The sequence below is a fragment of the Lagenorhynchus albirostris genome, chromosome 1 (genome assembly GCF_949774975.1).
Source record: "Lagenorhynchus albirostris chromosome 1, mLagAlb1.1, whole genome shotgun sequence".
Taxonomy (NCBI): Eukaryota; Metazoa; Chordata; class Mammalia; order Artiodactyla; family Delphinidae; genus Lagenorhynchus; species Lagenorhynchus albirostris.
Genome location: NC_083095.1, coordinates 33,240,102 through 33,251,950, shown reverse-complemented (window position 1 = coordinate 33,251,950; position 11,849 = coordinate 33,240,102). Strand labels below are relative to the sequence as shown.

At 47.0% G+C, this 11,849-nt stretch overlaps 1 protein-coding gene across 1 annotated transcript; it reads right to left on the bottom strand.

Moving 5' to 3' along the window:
- Window positions 1-1,797: 1,797 nt before the first annotated feature.
- On the bottom strand, window positions 1,798-2,115 carry LOC132529752 (calmodulin-binding transcription activator 1-like). Its single transcript, XM_060166677.1, has one exon. It carries the CDS (start codon window positions 2,109-2,111, stop codon window positions 1,869-1,871), a length of 243 nt encoding a protein of 80 aa, XP_060022660.1. The 5' UTR covers window positions 2,112-2,115; the 3' UTR covers window positions 1,798-1,868.
- Between the last annotated feature and the right edge of the window lie 9,734 nt (window positions 2,116-11,849).

Genomic DNA, 11,849 nt, shown 5'->3' with positions numbered 1-11,849 from the left:
TAGTGAAAACAGCGCCACATACAAGATTGTTTCACATAGGTTATCTCACTTCATCCCCCCAGGAACCCCACTGAGGTATTGTTGAAACTGTGCAACACAGATTGGGACTTGAACCCACGGTCTTTTAACTGAGATCACACACCTGGTCTCAGGACTCAATGAAGCTCAGGTTCTTGATGTCTCGTCACAGAAAGAATTCAGTGAGGGACAAAGTGATAGGTAAGAAGTGGATTGATTAGAGAGAAACACACTCGACAGACAGAGTGTAGACCATCTCAGAAGGCCAGAGTGGCACCAGGGTATGGGGTCGTCAGTTTTTATAGGGTGGGTAATTTCATTAGGCTAATGAGTGGGAGGAGTATTCCAGCTATTTTGGGGAAGGGGCGGGGATTTCCAGAAATTGGGTCACCGCCCACTTTTTGACTTTTTTTTTTTTTTTTTTTTGCAGTAGCAGGCCTCCCACTGTTGTGGCCTCTCCCGTTGCAGAGCACAGGCTCCGGACACACAGGCTCAGCGGCCATGGCTCACGGGCCCAGCCGCTCCGCGGCATGTGGGATCTTCCCCGACCGGGGTACAAACCTGTGTCCCCTGCATCAGCAGGCGGACTCTCAACCACTGTGCCACCAGGGAAGCCCACACTTTTTTTTTTTTTTAATTTTATTTATTTATTTATTTTAGTTAGTTATTTTTGGCCGTGTTGGGTCTTCGTTTCGATGTGTGGGCTTTCTCTAGTTGTGGCGAGTGGGGACCACTCCTCATCGCAGTGTGCAGGCCTCTCACTGTTGCGGCCTCTCGCTGCGGAGCACAAGCTCCAGACGCGCAGGCTCAGTAATTGTGGCTCACGGGCCTAGCCGCTCCACGGCATGCAGGATCCCCCCAGATCAGGGCCCGAACCCGTGTCCCCTGCATTGGCAGGCAGACTCAACCACTGTGCCACCAGGGAAGCCCGAAACCCACACTTTTTGACCTTTATATAGTTGGCCTTGGAACTGTCATGGCGCCGGTGGGTGTGTCATTTAGCTTGCTGATGTGTTACAATGAAGGTATACTGAGACTCAAGGTCTAGTGGAAGTCGACGCATCCTCCATCTTGGACCTATTTGGTTCTAATGGGTTTTATGTCATTCTTTTCAAGGTTGTACCCTGCCCCCTTCCCTCCTGTTTCACTGTTACACCCACTGTAGAGAAGAGATCAGGAAATGGGAAATTGAGAGAAAGTGTCAGAGCTGGGATTTGAGTCCAGACCGGGCTCTAAAACCCTCACCCTTACCTCTGAACCCAGCTGCTGCTCCACGTGAAGAATTGTACAAGTGACCCCTATTTAGGTGGCCTGCAATATTTTCTATTTCTTTCTGTGGGGAAGGCAATTGATTTTTTTCAGTTATTATTTTATTTTATTTTTAAAACTGAAATGAATTTTAATACAGAAAATGAAGACAGCGTTTTGCAAATTTATCGCTCACAGGGGTATCTCTTTGAGGAAATCAGCGTGTTACACTTTGAGAGATGAAATGTTACAGCTTGTACACCAAAATCAAAAATGAAATTAGGGGCTTCCCTGGTGGTGCAGTGGTTGGGAGTCCGCCTGCCGATGCAGAGGACGCGGGTTCGTGCCCCAGACTGGGAGGATCCCACATGCCGCAGAGCGACTGGGCCCATGAGCCATGGCCGCTGGGCCTGCGCATCCGGAGCCTGTGCTCTGCAGCGGGAGAGGCCACAACAGTGAGAGGCCCACGTACCGCAAAAAAAAAAAAAAAAAAAAAATGAAATTAAATTTAAAAATGAAATGGTTACCAAGGTAATGCAGGTCAGGGGATCAAAGGTGAAGGGTCACACATTATTAAAAAGAAATCCAAAAGGACGGCTGCATCATGAGCCCTCACTAGTGTTCCAACGGTGCCTCTCTTTGGGAAAACTTGAACATTTCGGCAGACATTCAAGCAGTTTTTTCGGTAAAAAGATTTTTACATGACTACTACTGCTGTTCCCATGGCCATTTTCTATAGGTGGCACGGTGTTGAGGACACAGTAGGTGCTGGTTCCGCACAATACACTTTGGGAAACGCTCTTCCGGCTTGTTTTCGGCAGCCGTTTCCCCTCCGCCCGCCACATCCTCCTCCTCGCGACTGGGACCCCGAGTGCCCGGGTACCGCTGCTGCCGCCAGCCCGCCGACCCTGCTGCTGCCGCACACCCGCTCAGTTATTATTTTAAAAGGAGCCTTTTCTAATGGAGAAGTTGGAAAAGTATAAATAGTTATAGTCAGCATGATACCAAAACCAAGCAGGACCCTAGGGGGCCCTCCCAGATACAAAAGCCTTTCTGGCCCCCCTTTCTCATTTGCAGAAAAAGGCTTTGGTTTCCTAGACCTTACCTGAGTTCCAAAGAGCAGAATCAACCAGTACTAATTAGGGAAGTGAGGGAATGGAGAAACCAAGGAAAAACAGGCAAGAAACAATAGTGCAGAGATAAAATAGAGTCCTAGTTCTTCCTCAAGGGATGTATATAACACTCTGATACATATCTTTGGGTTGTTCTGCAGGAACTAAGGCCCCCACCCAGGAGGAGGATGGTAACTACATTCTGAGACCCCAGACTGACTGGAACCAGAAGGCTGATGACTGAGATTCCTGGAACACTGCCCTGTTACCTCACCACCAACCAATCAGAAGAAAGTCACACACCCTGCAGCCCTCACCCCAAATGTTGCCTTTAAAATCTCTTCCCTGGGGGAGGGGGGGGATGAATTGGGAGATTGGGTTTGACATATTTACACTATTGATACTATGCATAAAATAGATAACTAATGAGAACCTACTGTGTAGCACAGGGAACTCTACTCAGTGCTCTGTGGTGACCTAAATGAGAAGGAAATCCAAAAAAAGAGGGGATGTATGTATACGTATAGCTGATTCACTTTGCTGTACAGTATAAAGTAACATGATATTATAAAGCAACTATACTCCAATAAAAATTAAAAAAAAAAAACTCTTCCCTGAAAACCCTCAGGGAGTTTAGGTCTTTTGAACACAAGCCTCCCATTCTCCTTGCTTGGCCCTTGCAATAAACATTTCTCTGCTCCAAACTCTGAGTTTTGGTTTGTTTGGCCCCAGTGTGTGTGTTGGGCACACACACTTGAGTTGGGCACACACACTTGAGTTCGACAACAATACCACTACTCAGAAGTAAACACTGAACATTTGGGGTATGTTTCCCGTATATAGTCATTCACTGATGTATAAGGTCAATGTTGGGATAGAATGTATTCGCTCTTGTTAAAAAATAGACTGAGCTATTACAAATTTTATGAGTTTATTTGAGGAAAAATTGATTCAAACTGGGCAGCATCTCATCTAGCAGAGAGAAAGGAGCTCTGAGGAGCTGTACAAAGTGAGAATTCTATAGGCAGAAGGGAGCAGGGACAAGGAAGTTAAACCAGACAAAAAAAGCAGATCGGCTATTGCAAGGCCTCTTTCCTTAAGGGGATGGCAGGGGTCGACCATGCAGATCACCTCCCTACTGCTGATCACGTGAGTCCTGATTGACTGGTTTAAAAGTCCATCTCTGGGAGAGGCCAAAACTATAATTAAGTCTCAGTTTGGTGACATGGGGCTTTGAAACAGGAGAGAAGGGGGCAGGGCACAACATTTAAAAGAATGATATAACCATAGGACATGACAAAAACTGGTTAGAACTAACTAGATCCAAGATGGCGGAAGATCTGACTTCCAGTGAACCTTGAGCCTCACTGTACACTCACTGTAATGCATTAGCTAAATGACACACCTGCCAGCGCCGTGACAGTTCTGAGGCCGACCGCCAAAGATCAAAAAGGCCGACCGCCAAAGATCAAAAAGTGGGCAGTGGCCCAATTCCTGGATATCTCTGCCCCCTTCCCCAAAATACTTGGAATAATCCGCCCCCTCATTAGCCTACAGAATTACCCAGCCCGTAAAACCTAACCACGCCATATTTCAGGGCCTCTCACCTTCTGAGATGGCCCACTCTCTGTCTGTGGAGTGTGTTTCTCTCTAAATAAATGCACTTCTTACCTATCACTTTGTCCCTCACTGAATTCTTTCTGCGATGAGACATCAAGAACCTGAGCTTCATTAAGTCCTGAGACCAGGTATGTGATCTCAGTTAAAAGACCGTGAGTTCAAGTCCCAATCTGAGTTGCACCGTTTCAGCTTTGCATAAGTGACTCCACTTTGGGCCTGTTGTCTTGCTTTTAACAAACCCCATGAGGAAACGGAGGTTAAGAGAATTAATTAAGTTGCCCAAAGTCACACAGACAGGAGGGGACAGAGCCTGGGAGTTGAACATAAGCAGTTAGGCTCTGGAGCCTGTGCTTTCAAGTGACAGGGTTCAGGACATGCTACCCTTAAATACGGCATCTGGCATATTGAACATGCCAAGCTGAAGGATTTGAGAAATTGTACGTGCAGGAAGGACTTTCTGACCTTCCCCGGAAGCACGTGAAAAAAAAAAAACGTGTGAGAGGTGCCCTCCCTATGCCCAGAGGAAAAGAACACCCTTATCTTTGAAGATGAAGGGACAGAGAGAGGAATCTGAAGGAACAGGCCTTGCTAAGTTTCCCCTAGTTTACTACACTTCCCTCATACTTTCTGTCCTTTCATATTTCTCCACAATGTTCCATTCATCAAACCTACTATAAAAGCGTTCAGGTTTAACCATTTCTTTAGGTCGTCATTTTGCTTACGAAGGCTCTCAGGTCACGTAAAATGTATATTAAATAAATGCATATACTTTTCTCTGGTTCATCTGTCTTTTGTTACATGGCCCCCAGCTCAGAGTCCAGAATTTAGAAGGAAAGATATTTTTCCTCCCCTACATGACTCTACAATTTCCTTTATATCCTATTTTGCGCATTCCTCCATGCCATCATGCATTCTTCTCCTACATTTGTGTAATACTTTGTATTTCTTAGTGAGCAAGGTTTAACCACACCACCCAAAAAACAAACCAAAAAACAAAAAAAAACTCTCAGCATCAGTCTGACACCTGACTTTAGCCTTTCTCAAATCAGCGTCCTTAGACCTTCCCAAGTTCAGGAATCAAAACTCCTATGAGTGGGGCTTCCCTGGTGGCACAGTGGTTGAGAGTCCGCCTGCCGATGCAGGACACATGGGTTCGTGCCCCGGTCCGGGAAGATCCCACATGCCACAGAGTGGCTGGGCCCGTGAGCCATGGTCACTGAGCCTGCGCGTCCAGAGCCTGTGCTCCACAACGGGAGAGACCACAACAGTGAGAGGCCCACGTACCGCAAAAAAAAAAAAAAAAAATCCTATGAGTATTTTTAAGTTTTGTGTTCGTTGTAATAAATAATCTTAAGATTTTTTTACAAGTTCTAAAGGTGAGGTTTTTATATCGATATTCCACAACTGAAAGACACTTAAAGTTGAATTAGCCCTTACATTTTCAAGTCAGAATTTCTCAAACTGGGTTCTGGGAGGTTTTCTTAAAAATCTGTGAGAACGTGTTCCTTTTAAATGAAATTATTGCTCCCGGTGAACTAGCCTGTTTTCCTGAGGATTGCCCAATATGTGCTTTCCCCCAGATGAAAAGTATTTTAACATACGTCATTGTAAAAATAATACTCGCTTCATATAAAAAAAAAAATCAGATAATACAAATGGTATAAAGAGGAAGTTGTAAGGGGAGCACACCCTAAAGAAAGGAGCGCTATGGCGGGCGAGGGGGAGTGAGGGGAGCCCGAGGGGTCCTGGGGGTGGGGAGGAAGTCCTCCTGGTTATGAAAGCGAAGGCGGGGGTGGGGATCCTCTTGCAGGCAAGGCTCCTACTTAGGGACCCAGTGCCTGGGCAGGAACAGCCGGTTTGGCCACCACCCCCAGCCTCTGGTACACCAGGGCCAGGCGGCCCCAGAATTCACCCTCGGCTCCCAGTGTTACCAAACCCAAATCGGGCCCCACGTAAACCACATACACATTCTGGCAACTGCCAGAGGCCGGGCATCGGGTGAAGCAGAAGCCGAGAACCTACTGCTCCTGCCGCCAGCTCTGTCCTCCCGCAGGCCTCCCCTCCCAGCACGCACAGCTCACAGAAACTCCCGGGCCCTCTCTGGCTGGAGGGCCTGGACCCCTGGGGCGCAGACGAGGGGTGGGCACACATTGCCCCCTCGGGCCCTCAGGGCCCAGCCACGGAGGCAGCCCCTTCCCCACGCAGCCCTGTTCACAGAACCGGGTCGGAGGACTCACAGGCTCTGTCTTCTGCCCAAATAACTGAAGGTCTAGGCAGGGACCCCAAGACCCTTGAGGCCTTGAGCCTGGATGAACATCAGGCCTGTGGCCACAGCCCCAGAGGGCTTTCCCAACTCCCCGGGGCCCAAATTGAAAAGCTGGCCTCCCTGCTCCCAGCCTGCCTCAGAGTTTTCCTGCTGCTCCTGTGCTCCTGGGTTTACCTGGTGGGAGCTCTTCACTGCAGAGGGTGTGTCCTGATTTGACGGCTTGTGGGCTCCCCTGAAAAGCAGCCCCACAGCGACCAGGACTTGGCTCCCAAAACGCTTGTTACAGCACCTCGTCTTCCCCTGTGAGTCCTTTCCCAGGGACTAGCTGCTCCAGATCCCAGGATTGATGCCACCCTAGTGACGCCTGGGGCGGCCGCTCTGCAGGCCCACCAAACCCTCACTCAAGCCTGCTCGCGGCAGGTGGGGTGAGTCAGCTCAACAATATTGAAAACCCAGTCCCCCAAAGCCAAGTTCCTCTGCTGAGTTTATGATTAACCTCTCTATGCAAAACTTTATTCCCTTTCTTGTCCCACCCCTGTACCCTCAGGATTGAGGAGTATCAAAGAAAATGGGGATTGAAACTGAGCAGGACCCTGTGAAGCCCTCCCAGGTACAAAAGCCTCCATTTCTCACTTGCAGAAAAAGGCTTTTAGTCTCCTAGACCTTCCCTGAGTTCCAAAGAGCAGGTTCAGCCACTTACTAATTAGGGAAGTGAGGGAATGCAGAAACCAAGGGAAAGCAGGCGAGAAACAATAGTGCAGAGACAAAAGAGTCCTAGCTTCTCCTCAAGGGATGTACATAACAATCTGATATATATCTCTGAGTTGTTCTGCGGGAACTAAGGCCCCTACCCATGTGGAGGATGGTAACTACATGCTGAGACCTCACCCCAAATGTCACCTTTAAAAATGCTTCCCTGAAAACCCTCAGAGGGTTTGGGGTCTTTTGAGCATAAGCTGCCCATTCACCTTGCTTGGTCCTTGAGATAAACCTTTTTCTGCTCCAAACTCCGACACTTCGGTTTGTTTGGCCTCACTGTGTGTCGGGCACACAAACTTGGGTTCAACAAGGATGCCATCCTGTGCTTTCTCCGTGCCTCCTGCCAGACAACACAAAGGTCCCCAACAATGCCAAGGTGCTTGATTTCCATGGGGGTGCAGGGGAGGGGAAAAAATCTTTTTTTCCTCTACCCTTCTTAGGTTCATTGTACAGGGGCCCTGTATATTATACTAACAAAGGACAGATTAACAAGAGAAAAATAAACAGAAGTTTAACATGTGCACCCCACTTGCACATGGAAGCTCACAGAGTTGAGTAACTCAAAAGCGTGGTTAGAACTTGGGCTTGTGTAGCATCTTAACAAAAGAACAATAAATTTTTAGAGAACTGACATGCAGCTTGATATCAATAAAACAAACAATGCAATCCAAAATGGACAGAAGACCTAAACAGACATTTCTCCAAAGAAGATATACAGATTGCCAAGAAACACATGAAAGGGTGCTCAACATCACTAATCATTAGAGAAATGCAAATCAAAACTACAATGAGGTATCACCTCACACCAGTCAGAATGGCCATCATCAAAAAATCTACAAACAGTAAATGCTGGAGAGGGTGTGGAGAAGAGGGAACCCTCTTGCACTGTTGGTGGGAATGTAAATTGATACAGCCACTATGGAGAACAGTATGGAGGTTCCTTAAAAAATTAAAAATAGACCTACCATATGACCCAGCAATCCCACTACTGGGAATATACCCTGAGAAAACCATAATTCCAAAACAATCATGTACCACAATGTTCATCGTAGCACTATTTACAATAGCCAGGACATGGAAGCAACCTAAGTGTCCATCAACAGATGAATGGATAAAGAAGATGTGGCACATATGTACAATGGAATATCACTCAGCCATAAAAAGAAACAAAATTGAGTTATTTGTAGTGAGGTGGATGGACCTAGAGTCTGTCATACAGAGTGAAGTAAGTCAGAAAGAGAAAAACAAATATCATATGCTAACACATATATATGGAATCTAAAAAAAAAAAAAAAGGTTCTGATGAACCTAGGGGCAGGACAGGAATAAAGATGCAGACATAGAGAATGTACTTGAGGACACGGGGAGGGGTAAGGGTAAGCTGGGACGAAGTGAGAGAGTTGCACTGACATATATACACTACCAAATGTAAAATAGATAGCTAGTGAGAAGCAGCCGCATAGCACAGGGAGATCAGCTCAGTGCTTTGTGACCACCTAGAGGGGTGGGTTAGGGAGGGTGGGAGGGAGACGCAAGAGGGAGGGGATATGGGGATATATATATACATATATCTGATTCACTTTGTTATACAGCAGAAACTACACAACATTTTAAAGCAATTATACTCCAATAAAGATGTTAGGGGGGCTTCCCTGGTGGCGCAGTGGTTAAGAATCCGCCTGCCAATGCAGGGGACACGGGTTTGAGCCCTGGGCTGGGAAGATCCCTCCTGCCGCAGAGCAACTAATCCCGTGCGCCACAACTACTGAGCCTGCGCTCTAAAGCCCATGAGCCACAGCTACTGAAGCCCGCGTGCCTAGAGCCCGTGCTCCGCAACAAGAGAAGCCACTGCAATGAGAAGCCCACGCACCACAACGAAGAGTAGCCCCTGCTCACCGCAACTAGAGAAAGCCTGAACGCAGCAACAAAGACCCAGCACAGCCAAAAATAAATAAATAAATTTATTTATTTAAAAAAAAAAAGATGTTAAAAAAATTTTTTTTAGAGAAGTGATAAGACACAGGAAAAGGACTGAGTTTCTACGGTGGAAAATTGTGGGAAGGCAAATATATGGGGAAGCCAATGGTAGCTAAGAGCTAGTTTTAGCAAGGTTTGTGTGTAGATTCCTCTGATGCTGTCTCTGGGCTGCTGAGGGTCTAGGGTTGCAGCCAGTGATTAACTTCTGGACTTCCTGGTAGAGAGTAAAATTTACAAATGATACATACATTTACAAATTTATGTCCTGCTTTTAGGCACAGAGGAGAAGGGAAGAGAGCTTTTCTTGTATCTTCTCAATTGCCTTCAGTTCAAAATAATCCTTATGTCGAAATGGCACATTTTGGAGTGGCATCAGGGACTACCCACCATGATGAGTGCCAATGAAAGGAGCCTCAAAATAGAAGAAAGGAGAGGAGGGATTTCTTCTCTCTTGGAAGTTCACACCTTGGCATCTTCATCTGCAAATTGGGGCCACCAACCTCCAAGAGTCACCAAGGACGGGAAATGAGATTGCGTCTGTGAGCACCTACCAAAATGCTTGGCATGTAGACATTAGTTTGAATTAGAATATATGACTATTATAAAGTTCTTTCTTATGTCCTGACAAATTATCCCTCCTATTAATGATGAGATCTTAATCTAATGCTTCCCAAAGTGTGGCCCGTGACCCTGCTTGGACTACTTACTAGATTCTACCCATAATGTCCCGGGGACAGATTCCCAGTTGTCTTTGCTCCTCTTAGACCCACTCAATCACAATCTTAGGGGACAGAGCCCTGGATTCTGCATCTTTGACAAACTCCCTAAACAATTCTTGGGCATAGCAAAGTTTGAGTACCACTGGTAAAGTGAATGAAACATTGCTTCTGGAGACTAGAGAGACCTGGGTTCAAATCTCAGCTTGGCCACTAACTTAAGGTTTCTATGCCTTGGTTTCCTGGTTTTTAAAATGGGGTAATAATAGTATGTGTGACGATTAAATGCAGAGAAATCGCTTAAGACTTGGGCCAGCACAAAGTAAGTGTCAACAAGTGTTAGTCATTGTTTTTCTCCTGCTAAGTGTTGCTTCTGCTGTCCCTCTGTGGCACAGACCATGGCCCCCCAACATCCCAGGAACAGTCCAGCTGGGACCCGCTGGGAGCAGTGCAAAAGAAAGCAAGGAGGATGTGAGGGCGCCTGCTCGGGTCTTGCTCCCTGCTCCTCTCAAACTGGGAAACGCTGTAAGGACACATCTGGCCACTGGAGGGCAGCATCCACCTAGCTAATTTTAAGAACAGCTTTCTCAAAAAGCAGCTTTCTGGTAGCGGTGTGGGGAAGGTGGAAGGAAGCCTTAATGGGGGCTTACTGGACACTGGATTAGTTGCTTCATTCTAGAATTTCATTTACATCCACCCTACTCTAGGCAACCCTTAGTGAATAGATGCGTTCTAAAAGACAACCTATAAAGAGAAGTTTTACGTAAAGAACCCTATTTTCCCATTGCCTTGAACTATAAAATGAAAATTTTGATCCTAACTCTGGGCTCTCCCACAGGTGCCCAGTGACAGTCTTCTGAGTGCCCACATGCCTGACCACCAGGACTCCTCACACCTCCCCAAGGCATGCAGGAATCTCCCTATTTTCCAATCCTGCCAGCTGCTGGCTGCACATGAAGAAACACGTAGGCAGCCCAGAGAGAGGCGGCAGCCCCCTTCCCACACCCTTGGTGTTCCCTTCTCAACGCGGCAGCAAGGACAGTTTCTGCAGCCGGCAGGTCCAAGTGCTCTAGTACTGTGTGAGCACAAGGCATGGGGCCCCTGGGCGCCCATCTCAAGAGTCTCAGGTGAAGTCACTCTCCCAAGCATGTCCCCAAGAATGGTCTGTGTCTTAGTTTGGGTTACTTACCCCCAAGGAAAGCTCTAGACGATGGTGTGCTGTGAACTCACTGGACTGAAGCAGGACAGCATGTTTGAGAATGAAGTCCATCCAGAGAAACTAGGTCCTGCTGGCAGCATGCAAGCCCCTGCCTCAGGCATTACCTCCGGACACTTCAGTTATCCAGGCCAGTAAATCACCCTCGGCCTTATCAGCTTGGGTTGGGTTTTGTGGCTCTTGGTCTAGAAGGGTCCTAACCAAATACACAACCTAATATCATCCTCAAATGACGCTGGGTTGAGTACATGCATGAGATATTACATCTAATCATCTCAGGCTGATTGTGTATGAGACAAAAATATCCTTTTCTCTCTCTCCATCCCCCCTTTCTCCTCCCACCCACCTTGGCTCCAAGCTTGGCTGTTCTGGACAGAGCAGGAAAAGGAAAATGTGTCACGAGGTACCAGGATCCAGCTCATCTCACTCACAGGCTTGAGCTGACATGGGGCTAGGTCTCTCCCCCAGTGCAGCATTGCTTCATTGTGTCTGTTAAAGACCAGCTTTCCATGCTTCTGCTGCAATTGGCAGATAATGTGGGCACAAGCATCTTCTGAGTTTCCAAGCTATTGGTCCAGCCCAAGACCAAATTAGCTCTTTGGAGCTGCTTCTCCATACTGTTCACTCGTATTAAGTTGGGGATATTCTTGGTCTCCTTTCCAGGGTATCTCCCACATCCTGTTTATTTTTAGACCCACTTCCAGGGTTTTACCTGCATTCCCATGAAATGTAACCTTATAAGATTACTCCCATCATTACTGCCTGTTGAGATCTTTTGAGATCCTAATTCTCTCATTTACCTTATAGGCTTCATAGCACCTGTGGGGTTGATGAGTCCAAGTCAGTAGGACTTAAACAAAACAGAACCAACAATCGGTCCTTACAGCCTATAGCAACCTCCCAGAAGTCATCAGATT

Coding starts and splice junctions, on each gene's coding strand:
- LOC132529752 (XM_060166677.1), bottom strand. CDS start 2,111: ATGTGGCGGGCGGAGGGGAAACGGCTGCCGAAAACAAGCCGGAAGAGC.